Consider the following 20,910-nt stretch of genomic DNA (forward strand, 5'->3'; position numbering starts at 1 on the left):
CTTTTAAATTACATAGAACCTATAAGGCTTGCCATTTTCCTTCCACAAACCCATGATAACCATACTTTGAGGTCCACTTACCAACAGAGGAATATTTATCGTTCTAATCAAGTCAACATTAGTGTCGCCAACAGATTGGTTTCGTTCAAAAACATATGCCTTATTGCTAACAGCCGATATGGTTGTTCCATTCTCTCCAAATTGGATGTTTGCCTTGTTCCTGATTTCCCTAAACAAACAAACAAACAAACACATTGTTTGAAAACAGATACCACATTAACAAACCAGCCCTCTGTTCAGTATTAAAGTTACATTTTTTCTATATAACATTTCTAATAAAATGACTATGTACGTAGGCTGTTGATACTCAGTTCTTAAAAACTACAGATTAGAGCCAAGACGCTGAAAGGGGATAGGGTCTAGGAAACGCTTCTCAAAATCTATTGTTCCACTTTCTTTTCCTCCCAGAATCAGGGAGATATAACAGTCAAACAATGAACTCTTTCCTGAATTACAAAAATTACAAAATTACAAAATCTCTTAGAAAGATGTTGGTGTATAGTATAATAGGTAACAATCGTTGACATTGATAATTACTTCTAAGGAGCTAGATGAGAAGTTTGTTCAATGCTCCCAATATAAAGAAATGACAAGTATCTGAGATGATGAATATACCATTTAGTCAGAGCTAATCATTAAATATTTATGCTAATCATTAAATATTTACACACTATAAATTACTTCGTCAATTTAAAAGCACATCTCTCAAAGTGCTTGGGCTGGGTGGGTATGACTTCTTGTGCCTGTGATCCCAGCTCTCTGGAGGCTGATGGACCGAGAGTTAGCGGCCAGTCCAGACTCTGTAGTGAGTTCCAGGCTACAGTGTGAGAGTTTGTCTAAAAAAGGGAGGGGGCAGGGCTTGGTATATGGCCTAGAGTGAATTTGAGGAAGAATTCACTGAAGGTATGAAATGCAAGATGTATCTAAGGTAATCCAAATAAAATATTATTTTAATGCAATATTTTTTTTCTAAATTTGGTGGAGCTTTTTGTTTTGTTTGAGATAGGCTTTTACTCTGTAGCCCTTGTTGGCCTCCAACTGGGGCAATCCTCCTGTGTCAGCCTTCCAAGTGCTAAGATTACAGGCATGTGCCACTACATCTATTTAGAAAATCTTTAGTTACATATGTAGTTAACAAAATGTCATCTAAAACTCTATAATCACATACAGATTAGAAGACCCCTAGCAGCTGGGCCATGACCCCTCCCTCCACTGGCCCTTTCTGACCTCGGCAGTTCTTGGGGATTTTTTTTTTCACCCATCTGCTATTTGTAGAGTTTGCTAATTGTACTTGCTTTAGGCACTCGGTTATAAACCTGAGTGAAGTCGTGTAGATTGTGAAGGAATTACCTTGTAGTCAACAATAAAATGGCAAGCCAGCTGATGACATTTAAAAAACAAAACAACAGTCCTGCCATGTAATTCTGGCTGACCTGGAACTCGCAATACAGATCAGGCTGTCCTCAAATTTATAGCAACTCTCCTGCCTCTGCCTTCTGAGAACTCAGATTACAGCTATGCACCCCTGTGTCTGATACTTTCTAGATTTAAAATAAGAATAGATAAGAATGGCTGGACAGTGGTGGCACAAGCCTTTAATCCCAGCAGTTGGGAGGCAGAGGCAGGTGGATCTCTGTGAGTTTAAGGCTCTTGCCTGGTCTGCAGAGCAAGTTTCAGGAAAGGCTCCAAAGCTACACAGAGAAACCCTGTCTCGAAAAACAACAAAAAACAAACAAAAAAATAAGACTAGATAAGAAAATAATAAAGGCACATGTTGAAAGGTTCAGGCTTTGATGCTGATCGGCTCTGCCTCTATCTCTTTAAGAGGCAGAACCCGCCCCCTGACAACAGTCAGGGCACGCACAGGGACGTGCCATCACATCACCCACCACGCATTACGGCCTGCGTGAGGACTCTGGGCATGCGTGGAACCTCAGTGCGCAAGTGCAGTCTTCCCTTTAAAAGTTCCAACTTCCCTGCTGCTCTCTCTTTACTCTTTTATTCTTTACTCTCTACTCTCTCTCTGTTTCTTCTTCGCTCTCTCTCACCTACGTGCCCTCTCTGCCTCTCTATGGCGACCGGCCATGGCAGTCAGCCATTACCCCTGTTCCTCTTCTCTCCTAGTCCCCTTATTCTGCCGGGCCTTATAATAAACTAGTTAACATGTCTCATACGCCTCTTCTCCTCTTTTTCTTCAAAAACATAACACATGTAATAAATGGGCATACACAAGAATAGAAGAATAGACAAGTCTTTGAATGTCCCATAGTGCTAAGCCCTGCACTATACACAGTAGCCATGAAGGACCTTTACTAGGCCCTTCACAGGATTGGAGAGAATCCAAATGATGATGAGTGGTGACTAACAAATGTCAGTGGGATGTAACCAATGCTGAAACACAGGCCAAATTTAAATAATTACGAGAGAGAAAACAATCACATGTCTTCTAGGAATATATAATGCATCAGATGGAGATGGCTGTTTCAAACATACTTATAGTCTGAAGTTCAGAGGTCTGCAGTGACTTTTGTTGTTATCTGAGTTACAGCCCCTTTCTTCTGGTGGCAGCCTGATTTCCATTCCTCGATGTCCTGGACCACTCAGGGTGCTGAGGGCCTCAGTATAGCTCTGGCCTCTCCATCTGGACCACAGTGTTTCAACACACACACATCCTGGAGGCCCAGCATCCTCCTGGTGGGGCCTGTGAGATCTGATAAGGCCACTCCTATGACTTAGAACTTTAGCTTGTTTTGGGGGTTGTTTGGTTTTGTATTTTAAGGCAGGGGTTCCCTACATAGGCCGGGCTGTCCTTGAACCAGCAATCTTGCCTCAGCCTTCTAAGTACTGGGATTCCAGGGGTATCCCACCAGGCCTTGTAGCCTGGATCCTTAAGCCTGCCCTGCCTCCTAAGTTGTTCCCTCTGTTAGCTTACTTCACAGCCTTCAACAGGTTCTCCTGACTCCCAAGGAGCAGTTCCGACCTTGCTTGAGAGCAAACACTCCTCCTCTGAAAATCACAACCTGGTCATTGTGGCTGAGAAAAGAACATGGGGACCAAGCAGGTTTAAAATCTTGGTCATCTGACCTCGTATCTGCAGGAGATAATTCAAAGTGATTGTTAGAAGATGGAGAAAGAAGAGATTTCCAAGCCAAGCTCTTGTTCAGCCAAAGATGGTTCCCACACAGAAGGGTTCCCTCCTGAGTGTCCCTAGGTGAAGGTCAAGGACAGACCATCTGCAGGGGACTTGGTGATGATGGTTGCTAGGTACCCACACTGATCCACATCCCACTGAGGAAGCAGAACAGTGACCAAACATTATCAGTTCGTTGAAAGCAAAGGAAGCTGGTCCAGTGAAACTGTCACTCAGATAGTCCCAGAACTCCAGGGGCCAACTCAGTCATTGCCTAATGTTAAAATCAAGGTCTTTGCTAAGCATATTTTGCTTATTTGTCATCTGCTCTCAAATCCCAGTTCATGAACCTAAAGGCCTAAATAATCTCAAGGCTAAGGTCTGCTTCACTTATGTTTATGTATATAACATGTTGCCTTTATAGTTTACCCTGTGGAAATCTGATGTTTAAGGGGCAACTGAGGACAAAGATGCCAATCAATTTCAGCCTGTAACCTGACTAGGTTTCTTAATAAAGTTCAACAGGTCAAAGCCAAGGCTTTCCAGTTTTATTCCTGTGGGACACTGACTTGGTCAGCCGACTCAGGGCAACCTCATGACTTCCCTTAGCTGGGTGGAGTCCTCCACCCACCATGCTATGACATCACTGACTCATGGCCTTTACAGAATGCTGTATATGCAAAAAAGATGTGACTTCCATTCTGCTGAGAGAGAGAGGAAGAGGGGGCCTGAAGCTTTCCTCTCAAAACAGCATGTGATAGGCCAAAGAAGCCAAAATTTTTGCTCTGGCAATGCTCAGACAGACACGAAAAGGGGATTTTGACAATACCAACAAACCTGCTTAGCAACACACATGTGGGTGTACATACACATACATACATCAGTCACCAGCAGACCAGCAAGCCAATGTGAAACAGTGAAATTGCTGGCACACTGCAGACTGACAGCAAGAAGGGATCAGATTACTGCCAACCACAGTAGAGAAGACCAAAGAACTACCTAGAAACACAGACAACAGCTTAGAACAGAAACAAAAGCAATCTTGGGCCTAGAAAACAAATCAAGGAATTGTATTTCCAATTGCCTGGTATGATCGCCCTGTTTTTCAGTAGACAATAGTAATCTCAGACTATACTTTAATGTTTGTTAATCACCATGGTGGATCTAGTCATGAGAGAGAGAGAGAGAGAGAGAGAGAGAGAGAGAGAGAGAGAGAGAACACCAAGAGTGGGGCCACATCTGTAGTCCCTGTTCTGGGGAGGCTGAGACAGTAAGATTTGAAGTTTAAAGACAACCTGGGCTATGATGAGACTGAAAGAAAGGAAGGAGAGGGGGGAGAGGGAGGGAAGAGAAAGAAAGTGGATGAAAAGCCTGATGCGATGATTCTTGCATGTAATTTTAACCTTGGGGAGGCTGTGGCAGGAGGATTATTGAACCCAAGAATCCAGAAATTTCAGAATAGCCAGGGCTACACAGTTTACATATTCCAAAGCTCTGTTAAAAACAACATCAAAAACCAAACAAAGAAAGGAGGAGGAAAGGACAGAAAGAAGACCACAGCACTTGTAGTCTCTGGCTCAAGAGACAGAATCAGGATTGCTGTAAAATTTCCTAGAACACGTAGGCAAGTCCAGGTCAGCCCAGGCTGCAGAGCGAGACTGTCTCTAACATAAACAAAAGAAGGAAATGTTTGAGGTATACGCTGTAAACTATCCGATCACACAGGAAGAAAGAGCAATTTTAATTCCCTGGAAAGATCAACACTTGTGTATCCAGCACCTCTGCGATGTTGGGCGGATTAGGTTGTGCAATGCTGTTTGGAAATTGTTAGTTAGGGATGGGGACACAACACAGATCAATGTTGTAAGAGCACTTTCCTAGCCTGCCCGAGGCCTCCACACACCACAAGGAAAGCAAGCAAGCAGCACATGTTAACCATTCGGGTTCATCCACCCATCCAATTCTTTACCGAAATTCACCATGATCTGGTATCAGTGACAGTTCACTGGATAGGTATGTAGGGTGAGCTCTGCTCGGTCTTGTCTACACCGACACTTGGTTGTGGGACTAAGAAGCCACTCCTGGTTTCTTTGGCTTCGTTTTATCTTTTGAAGGCAAGGCCTTACCAAGTTGCCCAAGACCCACTCTGTAAGCCCCTAAGCCTATTCCTTGTGACATCTGTTTTTATTATTGATTGATTGATTGATTGATTGATTGATTGATTGATTTTTCAAGACAGGGTTTCTCTGTATTGCTTTGGAGGCTGTCCTGTAGACTTGCTCTGTCGACCAGGCTGGCCTCGAACTCAGAGATCCACCTGCCTTTGCCTCCCGAGTGTTGGGATTAAAGGTATGCGCCACCAATGCCTTGGCATGCAGTGTCTGTTTTATTTCCTCACCTGTGAAGTGGTGAAGACAACCTGCCTGTCTCATGGAATTGCTGTGAGAATTAAACAGTAGAAATGTAAGGTTTAGCTAAAGCACTCCAGCACACACGAAGTCCCTAGGAACATTAATTAGTCCTTACCATGCGGCATTGCATTAAGCTCTTGAGAAAGGGGCTTTTATACCTTGTCATCTGTCTCAAAGAATCCACAGAGAAGCACCAGAGACCACCATTCAAGAAGAGATACTGTGAAGGGTTCTAAGATAAACATTTAAGTGCAGATATGTCTTCAACCTGCTGGTCTTGTTTTCTTTGTATGGATAAATCACATGGTGTAGCTCTTTTTACTTTTTAGAGGGGCCTCCATATGCTTTCCATAATAACTATTAATTCACATTCCCCCAAAAGTAGGAAAGGAAGAGTGAGACTTTTAAGGTAAACTTTGATGCGGGTGGGGGGGGCGGCGGCGGGGGGGGGGGGGGGGGGGAGCTGGCTCAGTGGTATGCCTGTTTTGGCTCCCAGAATCCCTATCAGGTGGCACACAGCTACCTGTATCTCCACCTCCAGGGGATTTGACGTCCTCTTCTGGCCTCTGCGGCCACCATGGCATACACTCACAGAGACACACATAAATAAAAATAAATCTTTAAAAAAAAAAAGGTAAAAGTTCTGGAGAGATAGTTCAGTTGGGAAAGTGCTTGCCTTGTAAGAATGGTGACCCCATTTCAATCTCCTGAACCCACGTAAAAAGGCAGATCATAGAGACACCCATTTGTAACCCCAATGCTGAGGAGACAGACACAGTAGATCCCTGGGGTTCACTGACCAAAGAGCCTTGCCTAACTAGTGGGTCAAGTGAGAGACCCTCTCTCAAAAAAAACAAACCCACTTCAGATTTAGCACACACAATTTTTTTAATTGCTGTTAAAGCAGTCATATAAGTATTGGATTAAGGTCTCTTTATTTCCAAGCACAGCCGGGTGAAACACAGGCCAGAGCTAGGTTAAGAACCCAGCCAGCGCAGCCAGAACAAAGAGAGAGAGCCCCGTCCCCACGTGCAGTCCTTTAAGAAGCCCCCTTTACGTCATCCCGGCTTTCCTTCACCCCGCCCTTATGGGCGAGTCCCCAGGTCCACCTGGTACCTGCCCCAGGATTATTGGGCGGGGCTAGGGTGACTCCCTACATATAAGCCTCAAACAAAAAGGAGCAATATGAAGGAAAATCTAAGGAACACTAAAAGACAGCTTACAATGGGATACTGTATGTTTAACAAATACTTAACAAAAATATGAAGATCAACTGAGCAGGTCTTAGACAAATTGTCTTTGATTCTTGAAACAGTCAGAAATAGGAAAAATATTTGATAAAACAGTTAAGTCTGCCAAAGGCTGAGAAAGCCACCGGCTACCACAAATCTGTAGAAATTACAAGCGAAGGTGTCATTGAGCAGAAGGCTCCTGGGGCAACTTGATTCTGGCCACTAGACCTCCAGCTTCAGAAAACACCAATGAGGCACCACATCCCTTAAACTGGACAGACTGGTTCTTCATGTGCATACCTGCCATGTCTCCCAAGAATATTCAAACTGAACGAGCAATAACTTGCTAACTCAACTAACTGCAAACTTATGAGCCAGGCCTCTGCGGGCCCCAGAAGCCACCCCTCCTTTCAGAGTTCCCAGCACTATTCCCTCCACAGTAAACAGTGGTGGCATCACCCCGTCCTCCCCCACTGCGCCCCAGGCCTCCTGGCACAAGGAGGGCAAGAGTCAGCTGACCTGGCTGGGAGGAGTTGCTCAGGCCATTAATCCCAACACTTGGGAGACAGAAGCAGCCAGATCTCTGTGAGTTAGAGGCCAGCCTGGTCTACACAATGAGTTCCAGGACAGCCAGGGCCACTCAGTAAGACTCTTATTTTGAAAAAACAAAGCAAAAAGTACCAGCCGACCTGTAAGAATGGAACTCACTGAACTGCCAAATGCTGCTGCAGGTGCTGTGGCATGCTCAGTCTGTCAGCCCAAACAACAGCACCATCAAGTCACAAGTGGCATCGGACCCATTGAAGGCGCCACGAAGCAAACCCAGGCAAGCAGGCTCCACCAAGAAGTCTGATGACTCCCTCAAAAGCCATGTTTATCCCCACACCCAGCTCTCAGGGCATTCGTCAACCTGCATTTGCAGTCTGCTCATAACAGCCATTCATTCTCAGCACCTGGTCCTGCCCAAATCTACCCTTGACCATCCCCAACTGGATCCTGTGGTTCCAGCTGAGCTACTCATATTCTCCAGTCTGAATCAGTTTCTCCACTTGTGTCCCATGGATTCTAAACCACAGTTGAGAATGTTTCATTCACTTCTCCCATGTGTATTCACAGATGCTGTGTTCTTCACAGGCCTTCCAGTATATCAAAAAATCAGAAATGTATAGTGTGTGTGTGTGAGTGTGTGTGTGTGTTTTCCTGGAGTCCCAACTGAGACATCTCAGTTTGTCAGCATACGACAGTGTTGGGGGGTGGGGTGGGGTTCCAGATAACTGAAGCATGATGAGAACTCAGCTGTGATTTGGCAGCTATTGAGACATTTATTGTTCTCCCAGAGAATAGGAAAAAATCAACTCTGTCCTTGAGTGGGGTGGCCTGGGGTTTCTTATAAAGCACTTTCCCAAACAAAGAACTAGAAACTAGAGGAAAGGTTCAGGGGGCTTGTATTTAGCCCTTTAGATTTTTTTTTCAAATACTTCATTTATTTTTATTTTATGTGTCTGTGTTTTGTCTGCATGTGTGTCTGTGTACCATGAGCCGTGCTTGTTGGGTCAGAAGAGGATGCTGGATCCCCTTAGGAGTAGGGTTACAGATGGTTGTGAGCCCCCATGTGGATGCTGGGAATCAAACATGGGTCCTCTGCAAGAGCAACAAATGCATTTAGACACTGAGCCATCCCTCTAGCCGCTATTTAATCCTTTTGTTGTCTAGTTTTTTGAGACAGGGTCCTGCTATGCATCACAGATTGGCTTGAACTTAACAACTGTCCTCCTGTCTCAGTTTCCCATGTGTTGTGATCACAAGGGTGAACCACCGCATCCAGTCCAAGGGAGTTTGGATAGCATTGCAAAGGGGATGAACGGGAGGCGGGGTGCTGCAGGGTAGGGGGTGACTCTGGAAAGAACCATCTGCCTTGAGTTGTATCTCAAGTCTGTTCACTGAAGCCTTAACTGGGATGAGCTTGAAAATTGTGTTCTGCACTTGTCTTAGGGTTTCTGTTGCTGTGAAGAGGCACCATGACCATGGCCACTTTTATAAAGGAAAACATTTCATTGTGGTGGCTCACTTACACTTCAGAGGTCTAGTCCATTATCATCATGGCAGGAAGCAAGGCAGCATGCAGGCAGACATGGTGCTGGAGCTGAGAGTGCTATATCTTGACTCACAGGCAACAGGAAATGGTCTGAGACACTAGGAGTAGCTTGAACATAGGAGACCTCAAGGTCCACCCCCACAGTGACACACTTCCTCCAAAAAGGTCACATCTACTCCAACAAAGTCACACCTCCTAATAGTGCCACCTCCTTTGAGGGCCATTTTCTTTTAAACCATCATAGTGCATAACATGAGTGGGTGTAAGAATTTTACTTTACTTCCCAGTCCAACACGAATAAACAAATGTGTTCTATTGCTGTTAGCTATAATTTTGCACTCGGTTACATGAGGGCCAAGACTCAGATGGGTGCTTATCATAGAAGATAGCTACCTGAATTTATCATCCTGACATTACCTTCTAGCTTTTGTTACCTTTAGGCCAGGAAGATAGGGCATTTATCTTTTAGAGTTTGTTAACTTGGGCATAGGAAGAATAGTTCATTATATTTAGTGGTGTTAACCCCTTAGCTTTGTGGCCTTGTCTAAGGCCCTCACCTGCTCTTCTGGGTCACTTTACCTGAGCAGTGTCAAGCCGGCTGAGGACTGCACACCGACATGTTAACATTCCAAAGTTGTAGACTGTCTCTGTTGAGATTTTCCCTGCTTGTCAGTCCTAACAGCAAACACTCAAAATGTGGCTAGAGGGGGAAGGGGAGAATCTCAGGGGCAAAGCTTTGCCTAGCAGGCTGGAACTCAATTTCTCACAGGTGGGGTAGTGACAAGGGGCCAATGCAGGACACACTGCTTAAAATACAATGAAACATGTAAGGGCTGGAGTCACAAAAAAAAAAAAAATGTACACAGTACTTGAAAGACATGAAATATTGATAATTCTGAACGAAGACATCATGCTTGTTAAGTTTCAAACCCAAGACAAATTGCTAAGGTGCCTATTTAACATACCAAAGCAGACCTGGCTGCCAGTTCCACCCAGCATCCCTCATTCCCTACCAGTTACAGGGTATGGCTGACACACCCCACCTCTCCAGCCCAGCTTCTGGGCCACCCTTCTCCCCGGAGGCTCTTTCCTATATAATCCAGACATTTTGGTTACCTGTTCCTTTTGTAGCTTTGGCCTGCTGGCTGTTGTACCGGGTGCCCCTCTCCCCTCCCTCTGCCCCTCCCCCATCGCCCTATATGGCCCAGCTCAGCCTGGTCATGTTCACTCTAAACTCTCCCAGATGTCCCTGCCTCTGCCTATGCTCTCCTTTTATCTACAATAAACTTTCTCCTCCACCATACCTAGGAGCAGTCATGTCCTTTCCTTTCCTTTCCTTTCCTTTCCTTTCCTTTCCTTTCCTTTCCTTTCCTTTCCTTTTCTTCCTTTCTTTCTTTCTTTCTTTCTAAGATTATTTATCATGTGTAAAGTATTCTGCCTGTATGTAACCTGCAGGCCAGAAAAGGGCACCAGATCTCATTATGGATGGTAGTGAGCCACCATATGGTTGCTGGGAATTGAACTCAGGACCTTTGGAAGAACAGCCAGTGCTCTTAACCGCTGAACCATCTCTCTAGCTCCCTCCTTTTCTTTTTCTATTCAATGATGAAATATATTTGGGGGTAACCAACAGCCATTTGAACGTAACAGGTAGTCCAACAGGAAGAAATTCATGTCTTCCACGGTAAGCCTAATCCACTACCAGTGGCTGGTAAGGTCGATGACCCTAGAGGAGAACCTACTACTGCCACTTTCCTAAACCAGCATAATTCCTAACTGCACTCTACACTTATCCTTCTACCACAAATAAGTGCAACTCTCATCCTTCATCTGTTTTGCAGCAGAGACCATCACAGAAAGTCACGATTGGTCAAAACACATAGAACAACTGATCAACCCCAGCTGATACATCTACAGCACAACCCCCACAACCAAAGGCTCAGAAAAACAGCAGAAGAGGGGGTAGAAAGCTTGTAATAGCCAGAGGACCAGGGTATTTGCTGCAAGTTAGTGTCTTCTATATATGACGGGGAAGCTGTGTTCATGAAATCTCAACAAGACCTAAAAAATGACAACACATTTGCCATGCCAACATAGATGGGCAAAATTCAGAGGGTCTCAACATTAGATGAGGACATTCAGGTAATTAATGGATTGTTGAGGGAGGAGGAATCAGTCTCTTCCAGAGGAGAACCCCTGATAGGTGGTCCAGTGCCAACTGGTCAACCCTAAAACACACACGCATATGAGCAACACTAAATGAACTCAGCAGGTTGTATTCATATGTGTGTGTGTGTGTGTGTGTGTGTGTGTGTGTGTGTGTGTGTGTGTGTGTGTGTGACAGCAATAATTAAAGAGGACATGAATTTGAGAAGGAGTGAGGGGCACAGTAGGAGTTGGGGGGAATAATGCAAATAAAAAAATCATAAATGAAATTCACAAAAAAAATCAAAAGTGTTATCATCGATTAAAAAATCTGAGCTTTGGGCTGGAGAGAAGGCTCAGAGGTTAAGAGCACTGACTGCTCTTCCAGAGGTCCTGAGTTCAATACCCAGCAACCACATGGTGGCTCACAACCATCTATAATGAGATCTGGTGCCCTCTTCCTGTCTGCAGGCATACATGCAGGCAGAACATTGTATACATAATAAATAAAATCTTTAAAAAACAATCTGAGCTTTAATATCAGGCCAGTGGTACACACCTATAATTCTAGCCTTAGGAAGGCTAAAGCAGAAAGTTTGGAAGTTTGAGGCTAGCTTAGACTATATAGTAAGCACTTGTCTCAAACAAACAACAAACAAAACGAGGAAGGTGACTTAATTGTAATGCATTTGCCAAGAAAGAATGGAATTCTAAGTTGGCATCCTTAAACTCAGGTAAAAACAGAGCCTGTAACAGGCTTGTACTCCAGTGCTCATACAATGAGATGGGAGATGGAGACAGGAGATGCTCCTGAAGCTTGGAGGCCAGCTAGTTTGTGTATAAGTGGCAAATAAGAGTCCCTGTCTGTAAAAGACAGAGACTGGCACCAAGTTTGTCCTGGAACCTTCACACGTGTGTGTGCACACACACACCAAACAAAAAAGACCCCATGGTTTAGAAATAGTATACAGGCTTCTTTATTGGTACTTGAAGCAAGATGGAGCAGCTGGCTTGATAATTGCTGTAATTTTAAAGGTTAGGGAACAATGACTCAAACAGCTACACTAGGGCACATGCAGAGCACACTAACATTGCTGTAATTTGTTGCACATATTTATATGTGAAGGACAATGCCTGTAAGTGACAGGCTAGAGGAGAGCACTGTGAAATTTATCTAGAGAGCCCTTAGTGTCAAAAGCACCTGTAAGATGTTTCTGAGCTTTCCCCAAGAACAATCGGGTAAGACCATTACAAAACCGGTATCTAGAGGGCTGTAACGGTTCACCTCTAGGAGGTATTAACGTGACCACATCTAAAAAGCAAATCTGTCCAATAGATACAGTGGCCTGAGTCGTTTTAGCAGAAGGCTGGGTTTTCTTTGAGTTATGGTTATAATCTATAGCTTTGGTTCGATTTTGTTTGTTAGTTGATTTAGGTTTGTTGGTTTTGTTGTTTTATTTGTTTAAGATTAGGTCTTAAATTCATAATCCTCCTGCCTCAGAGCATGTAGATGTTATAAGTGTGTGCCACCAAACCCCACTTGCTTTCTGAAGTTTTGTTCAGGAGTTTTGAAGTCTTGGGTTCATATCCAACATGAAATAAAGGCTATAATCCCAGTTTAGGAGGCAGGAGGATCAAGAAGTTCAAGGTCATCCTTTGATTCATAGCAAATTCAAGCCACCCTGAGCTACAAGAGATCTCGTCTCATTAGAAAGAAAAAGAAAATTGAATGAATGAAAAACAGGGGAAAAAAAAAGAAAAAAACAACCCTCAGGCTGGAGAGATGGCTCAGGAGTTAAGAGCACTGGCTGCTCTTCCAGAGGTCCTGAGTTCAATTCCCAGTAAACATATGATGGCTCACAACCATCTGTAATGAGACCTGGTGCCCCCTTCTGTCCTACAGATAGACATGTAGGCAGAACACTGTACACATAATAAATAAATAAATCTTCAAAAAACTTCAAATCACAGTAAATTCTAGAAACTGATTTAAAACTAAGTATGTGTGAAAGAAATCGGAGGGATCCCTAAAAGGCCAGAGGTGGAGAGCAGCCATGAAGGACAGGACAGGGTAGCATTCCTGAGTAGGACATGCAGCAACTTGACCCTGCCCACAGAGCTCTGTGGAGGAATCTCCCCAGACACCAGCAATGCCACAGACAGAAGAGAACCAAATGTGTCCCCACTGGCTCGTGTCCTAGCAGGGCTGTGCTGGCACAGCCTCAAGTATCCCCCACTCACCTGTATGTGTATGGTCCCACTTCTTGAAGTATGGGAATTTCTCCTTGGAGGATCTCCTCTGGATTGGTGACATTGAAGAAGTAGAACTGGGTGTACACAGGTAGAGGGGGTTTCTCCCAGGAGTCAAAGACCTCAGTACCATTTCTTAACACCATACTCTGGGGAGAAAAAACAAAACAGGTTTACAAAAAGCTTAGGCCACTGCTTCTGAACATGGGGCAGAAAAGGGGGCATTCCCTATCCTGTAACTGGGGTTTGGGGGCAAATGCCCAGGTTCCAGAAACCACAAGAAGCTCATATGGCAACCTGTCCTGATCCATGAACTGAAGAGAAGAGAAACAGGAAAAGCAGAGAAAACGTTATTAATGTATTGAGAGGAACTTATAAAGGAGCTTTGTGACTCAGAGTTCATCTTTGGGGTCTTGAGAGCTTTACAAGTGTGGAGTTTAGCTTGGCTTTAAGGCAGGGTTTCACTTTGAAGTCTACACTGGCCTGAAATTCATTATGTAGCCCAGGCTGGCCCTTTGAGCCAGTCCTCTTGTGATTACAGACATGCACCATTCTGCCTGGTGAACAGAGGGAGAAACAGCATGGTTCTGCCCATCATTGTCTCAGATCTGACCCTGCCGGGTGCTTCAGTACATTGATAAATTATTGTAGTATTAACTGGTTCCTACCAAATGATCCACTCTGAGATATAACCACTCCATCCTACACAATAGTTCTCAGCTTCGGGTAGGTGAGCCTGGAGGGGATTGAGGTAGGAAGGACAGGCAGACATTCCTCAGGGATTATGTCTGTCCTGTGTAGACCTCAGCAGGAGTCCGGTCTGAAAAAAAAAAAAAAAAAAAAAAGCAGGTACAAAAGGAGGGCAGAGAGGCCAGGCTTTCACCATGCTTCTAGTTATCTCATGGGCCCAAATCAGGACTCCATGCTTGTTAGCAAAAGCAGGTTCTACATGCCTGTCATGATCTGCTCTCTTCACCTGTTTATTTCAATTAATTCTTGGGTATCCACTTGCAATCTCTTAAGAACTGGGCCATATCTTCATAGGGCCCACTGCCCTATTAAGCCACAGGTCATCAGAAATATTTGCTCTAATGGAAAGATAGTGAAGACAGGGCTCCTGGATGGTATTTTGAAGATTCACTGATAGCAATGAGTGTAGTTTTAGAAGTCACTGAAAAGCACAATACACTCCCTGCTGGCCTCAGAGAAAGAATCCGACAGACAGGTCAGTACCAGCTTTGGTCCCTCCACTGTCACGGAACCACACCCATGCAGCAACTCCACCATCAGGAGTGTTTGCATCCATCTTCCAGCCAATCCCTCACAAATCTATAAACTAGAGAAGGCTGTCTCTGGCTCAGACTCAAACTGAGGTTGGTGATTATTATAAACAACCTCTTTGCTCCACAATCCTTTACTTCCTATTTTACCAAGGTGTCATGGACTACTAATATCCAGATTCATGTTTCTAAGTCCTAACCCCCAATACCTCAGCATGTGAGCATATTTGAAGAGTGGGTTTTTAGAGAGGTTACTGAAGTTAGATGAGGTGATGAAAGTGGGACCCAATATAACTGGTGTCCTTAAGAACAAAAATCTAGGAAAAGAAGCACCCTGCACGGGTAGATAAAGCTGCTCCCTGAAGCCAGAGGTTATTAAATGAGAATCCCAGGGTCAGGGTGGTCTACCTCCCTATGAGTTGTTGGTCTAGGAGGTCTCTGAGGGTCCCAAGGCAATTCAGGCAATTGCCACTGCCCTTGGTTGCCCACCAGAACTAAATGATAACATGTGCTTTGGTCACAGGATGAAGAAATCAAGACGGAATGGAGCCGGAAGCTTCCCCACTGCTAACTGGCTCTGATGGTCCAGAAGGTGCAATGAAGACTTCAGAGGAAGAATTACCTACCACCAGCGGCATTACTCAGCTGTGGCCCCTGAATGCTATGCTATTGCCTGGCCAGGTAAGATGCACCTGTTGGTGCAATAGTGGCAAGTCTGTTGTGGGAGTAACCAACTCCTTTCTGCTTGGATGTGAGGCCTGCTCCACAGGAGGGAATTCATATCTGGCACTATAAATCTGTCAAAAGCTCATGCCTGGCATGGGTCCTACTGCAGAAGCTACCAGTGGTTTTTAGCTAATGGACATGATATGTTTGTCCAGTTGCCTTCTAAATAATTATGCCTATGCCTGGAAAATAAGGCTGCTATCAGCTGTAGTCAGAGAAGCATCTTCTTGCAGTGGACAGAAGTACCTGCTGAGATTTACTCCTGGCCAAAGTGATGAGAATAAGTGACCTTTGGTCGCTCAGGCATAAATGAGACATCCTCTAAGACACAGAAAATGCTATGAAAGAATGTCCAACCACCATTTCTATCAGATACCTTGCTAAGTCAGTGAGCCAAGATCAGATTGATGAACTAGAAACATTCAAAAATAAACGATGTGACACCTTCCAAGGTCCAGCTGAAGACTGCTTGGTGACTCTTTTTATTTTTTCCCACATCCTCCACCACTCCCACCCCAGGCAGGAACTCGGTCAGCCTTACCCATGATGCAGGAAGTTATCTAAGAGATTTGTGATTTATTTTTCTCTCTCCCGTGAGGTATTAGGAATTGAATTCAGCACCCCATAGATACTGGGTAAGCATTCTACCACTAAGCTATATCTCCAGCCCTTAAGAAAAAAAAAGTCTTAATTATTGTTGTTATTTTCAAACACTAAGTTACCCAGGCTAGCCTTGAGTAAGTCCAGACTGGCTTTAGTTTCTCAAGTCCTGGGATTACATGGCTGGCTAAGGCCTGTCTTTATCTTATCTCCTAAACTCAAGCCTAAACTAGTTGGGGGCAGACTAGGTGTGCTTGGACAGCTGAAGGGTAAAAGCCTTTCTCCACCTATGTCATAGCTGGATCTGGGACCCAGCAACTTCTCTCCACTTTTCCATTTCAACTCAGCATACATTTAAGAGCGTTTCTTCCTATACATCTTTCATGTACATTTTTAGAAGTCTATCTATTAGAAAGTATGAATACAACACCTAAAACCTACCAGGAATGTGAGCTACATGTGTTTTTATCCCTACTGTGTGTAGTCTTTCCTCTGCTTGTTTAGTGAAGAAGTTGAATCTACTAAATGTTTGCTGTATCTTGAAGGTCAGTGGAACAAGTTCAAGTTCAAGGCTACAAGGTAAACTCAGTGTGGGGGTTAACCAGGCCTTCTTTTCCCTCACAGAGCCCACCCAGTGTGAGTGGGGGCTGTAAGGGCTGCCTCTGTGTAGGAGTCAGCTGACCTCAGCAATGCAGACTCACCCTCTTTTTCCAAGAATAGAGGAAGGGAGTCTGCCGAGATAGCTCAGTGACTAAGAGGGCTTGTTGTGCAAGAATGAGGACCTGACTTTTAACCCCAGGTCCCACGGTGAAAAAAAACAAAACAAAAACATAGGCATGGGTGCACGTGCCTGTCACCCCAGCACCCGCAGTCCAATCCTAGGAGCTGGATGGCCCAGCCTACATGAAATGGTGAGCTTCCAGCTCAATGAAAGACTATCTCATGGAAATAAATCAGAGAGTGAAAAAACAGGACACCTGGTAGCTTCTTTGTCCTACTGTAGCTCCTGCAGGTGGGCACATAGGCATGTGTACATGCTCTCACGCGCACACACACACACACACACACACACACACACACACACACACACACACACACCAATGCCCATACAGGCACACACACCCCACACACAAAATAAAATAGATTAGTTAATCTTATTTAAAAAACAAAAACAGAAAGGGCTGCATCTGTGTGTTGTGGCCCGTGGCCCATGCCTATAAGCCAAGTACTGAGGTGGGTGGAACAAGAAGATTGTCTCAAGTTTGAGGCTAGCCTGGCTACAGAGTGAGAGCCTATCTCCAAGACAAAAGCAAAACAAAACACAAACAGTACAGAAATGCACTCCAGAAATTTCACATGTCAGTTCAACATAGGCAGTGTAGCACAGTGGTCAAGAGGGTTAAACGGAAAGAGGTAGAGGAGCCAGAAATATGGCTCAGTGGTTAAGTGCACTGTTGCTCTTCCAAAGGACCCAGGTTCAGTTCCCAGCACCCACGTGAAAGCTCACAATAGTCTGTAACTCCAGTTCCAGGAGATCTTCTGGACTCTGTGAGCACCAGGCATGCACACATGGTACACATCCATATGCAGACAAAATACTCATAAACATAAAACTACATAAACCTACAAAACAAAACACACACATAAATCTGGGGCTGAGGATATAGCCCAATGGCAGCCTTTGCCTTGCCTAGCATGTGGAAGGCCTTAAGTTCAATTCCCTGCAAAGGATGAGGGTGGGTTGGCGGTGGGGCTGGAGAAGGGGATAGACAATACAAATCTGACTTGGGTCAGGACCGTAATGAAAACATTATTGTAAGGATAGAAAGGACTATTGCAAACAGCAAAAGCTAGTAGTGATGTTTGTGGGGTCTCAAGGGTTAGGCAGAGAGTTTGCTTTCCTAGGAGGAGTGTACAAGGGTAGAGACCAGTGTTGGGCAAAGCAGGGTGCTTAGGAGTGACAGAATCAGTGAGCAGGGGGGTCTCACCTGGAGCCCAGCTATGTGTGGCCCAGCACCAAGGTGTGTGGAGAATGTGAGAGAGAAAGGACCCCGGATCTATCTCATTCACCTGTTAAAGAAGATCATCCACAAGTTACAGACCCCAGAGACTCCACCTGTGAGAACGGAACAGAAGGGTAAGCAGCTGGGCTTATCCTGCTTGGTTTTATGAATCTCAGGCAACCGAAAGTACAAAGGAAAGTGGGGGTTTCCAGAAAGAAAGGGGGAAGAACTCCATCCAGAAAGGGGCAAGCCAGCTTACTTGGGCATTTATAAACATGTCTCTGACTTACGGGATAAAAATAAACATTTACAAGACTTGTCTCCTTAAAAAAGGCAATTGGGTGCTCCCTTCGGCAGCACATATACTAAAATTGGAACGATACAATACAGAGAAGATTAGCATGGCCCCTGCACAAGGATGACACGCAAATTTGTGAAGCGTTCCATATTTTTAGGACATGATCATCCTGCCGGAGATGGTGGGCAGCATGGTGGGCGTGTACAACAGCAAGACCTTCAACCAGGTGGAGACCAAACCAGAGATGATCGTCCACTACCTGGGCGAGTTCTCCATTACCTACAAGCCGTGAAGCATGGCTGGCCTGACATCGGTGCCACCCACTCTTCCCGGTTCATCCCCCTCAAGTAACTGTGGCTTATAAAGACTCATGTATAGTCAAAACAAAACAAAACAAAAACAAGGCAATTGGAAACTATTGAAACAGTCCTTGCCAGCTTTCCTGGGTCAGATGGTAGCAGACTCTGGTACACCCTAGTGTTCTCCCTACGGCCAGCCTGGCTAAAACAGAGAACTGAAGCCACCCAAACACACTGTCCTATCTTCTTTTATTGCATTTAAATCTTCCCCCATTTTCTGCACTGTTCATGTGTCTTTCCTTAGTCTCACATAGCTGCATACTTGTCAAGGAGCCCTCTGTAAATCCCAGAACAGACCCTGGGCCTTGTGTGTGTGTGTGTGTGTGTGTGTGTGTGTGTGTGTGTGTGTCTGTCTGTCTGTCTATGTATGTATGTGTATGTGTCTCTCTGTGTGTGTCTGTCTGTAGATGTATGTGTATCTGTGTGTGTCTGTCTGTGTCTGTGTGTGTATCTGTGTGTGTGTGTGTGTGTGAGTGTGTGTGTGTGTGTGTGTCTGTGTGTGTGTGTGTGTGTGTGAGAGAGAGAGAGAGAGAGAGAGAGAGAGAGAGAGAGAGAGAGAGAGAGACCAAGGGGGAATGAGAGAGCAGAGGGAAGTTGGAAATGCAGCTGCCAACGTTTCTAAAACAGTTTCACCTTTATTTTTATCCTTTCCTGAGTTCAGCTCTCAGCACAGCCACCACTGCCAGCTGTCTACTACTGTGCCCCTGCCAGAGTCTGGGGCTGTGTTAGGGGCCTCATTGCTTCTAAGATTTAGTGTAAGTCCTACAAGATAAAAATGTCCAGTTTTCTGATTTGTGTCAGAGTCAAGCAGCAAAAAGAAACTACACTTTGTAGACAAGGGCACAGTAGCACAGATGTTCCCAAGTTACAAAGCTAGTACATTAAATCAAGCCTGGACAAGCCCAGGGCTACAATGTGGCAAAGCCAGTGTTTGCCTACCTCACATTCTGGTGGAATAACCAGATTTAGCAAATGCAATTGAGTTTCATGGAAACAATTTCTTTTTGTTGTTGTTGTCTTTTTTGTTTGTTTGTTTTTCGAGACAGGGTTTCTCTGTGTAGCTTTGGAGCCTATCCTGGCACTCACTCTGGAGACCAGGCTGGCCTCGAACTCACAGCGATCCGCCTGCCTCTGCCTCCAGAGTGCTGAGATTAAAGGTGTGCGCCACCAATGCCCGGCCGGAAACAATTTCTTAAGTATAATTATGTCCCAGATATTATACAAGCTTCATAGAAAATAATGTAACCTTTGAAATTTTTTTTAATTTTTAAAAATTGTATTTGTACTGATGTTTTTCCTACATGTGTATCTGTTATACTGCATGCCTCTCTGGTACTTAAGAAGGTCAGACAAGGACATTGGATTCAGTGGGACTGGAGATACAGATGGTTGTGAGCCACCATGTGGATGCTGGGAATCAAAGCCAGGTCCTCTAAAAGAACAGCCAGTACTCTTAACCACCGAGCCATTTCTCCAGCTCAGAAAATGGTTTAGCCTTAACAGAAGCATACTGGAGGATCTATGGACAAAGCATTGTGATATCTGCAACTTACACTGAAATATTTACAATAATAATAATAATAATAATAATAATAATAATAATAATAATAATAATTAATATTAAATTAATATTAATATATTATTAATAATTAATAATAATAATAATAATAATGTTTCAGAGAGATATGGCCAGGCAGTAACAACTGATACCTGGAAGGGAATGGTATCATCACGCAAATATATACTGAAACAATTATTTTGTTTATCTGGAATGTAAACTAGACTAGGTATCTTGTTTTGTATTTAGCAACCCTGCCCTAGAGGGAACCATAAAAACAACAGAGAAAGCATAATCTACTGGACTTTGAGTTTCTCAGGCAGTCACTCTGAGTTCTTACGAAAGGAAAGTATGGTGGCTGTGAGAGGTCATGCTGAACTCCATGCACTCCACTGGTGTGTAGGACCTAAGAGAAGAACTGAAGCTCAGAGTCCCCATAGCTGCTCAGCCCCACTACACTGATGTATCCAGAGAAAGCAAGGGAACCTTGTACCACAAGATGGGACAGAAAGTGCATCCCCATTGATCCAACCTTCTAGTTTTGCACCAGATATACAAGGCATTGGCAGTGCAATGCCAAGAGCTTGGTCTGGAAAGCAGTGCTGACAAATGAATGAATAACAACCTCAAGTCCAGAGAATGCCTAGCACAGAAAGTCATTCATCCTGCCAGATACAAGGAACCAGTATCACTGACACAGCTGCCCTGTGCCATTCTATACACAAATCCATACATGGAGACAACTGCTGCCCATCAGAAGACT

The 20,910-nt window shown here is 44.4% G+C and overlaps 1 protein-coding gene and 1 non-coding gene across 3 annotated transcripts in view; one reads left to right on the forward strand and one right to left on the reverse strand.

Annotated features, from left to right (window-relative positions):
• The window catches only part of Scarb2 (scavenger receptor class B member 2), a 54,186-nt gene that overhangs the window by 20,835 nt on the left and 12,441 nt on the right, over positions 1-20,910 (reverse strand). The window contains exons 1-3 of one of the 2 annotated variants that reach the window (XM_027388427.2): positions 13,992-14,106; positions 13,315-13,472; positions 82-229 (exon numbers count right to left, since the gene is read on the reverse strand). In XM_027388427.2, coding sequence (XP_027244228.1) covers positions 82-229; positions 13,315-13,472; positions 13,992-14,024 — 339 coding nt within the window. In that variant the 5' untranslated portion in view covers positions 14,025-14,106. Of the gene's footprint in view, positions 1-81; positions 230-13,314; positions 13,473-13,991; positions 14,107-20,910 lie in introns of those variants that run through there. The other variant, XM_027388426.2, reaches the window with a different exon arrangement.
• LOC113831062 lies at positions 18,274-18,385 on the forward strand. The gene has a single exon (XR_003479738.1). It is a non-coding gene; the product is annotated as a U6 spliceosomal RNA (small nuclear RNA).

Source organism: Cricetulus griseus (assembly GCF_003668045.3).
Source record: "Cricetulus griseus strain 17A/GY chromosome 1 unlocalized genomic scaffold, alternate assembly CriGri-PICRH-1.0 chr1_1, whole genome shotgun sequence".
Lineage (NCBI taxonomy): Eukaryota > Metazoa > Chordata > Mammalia > Rodentia > Cricetidae > Cricetulus > Cricetulus griseus.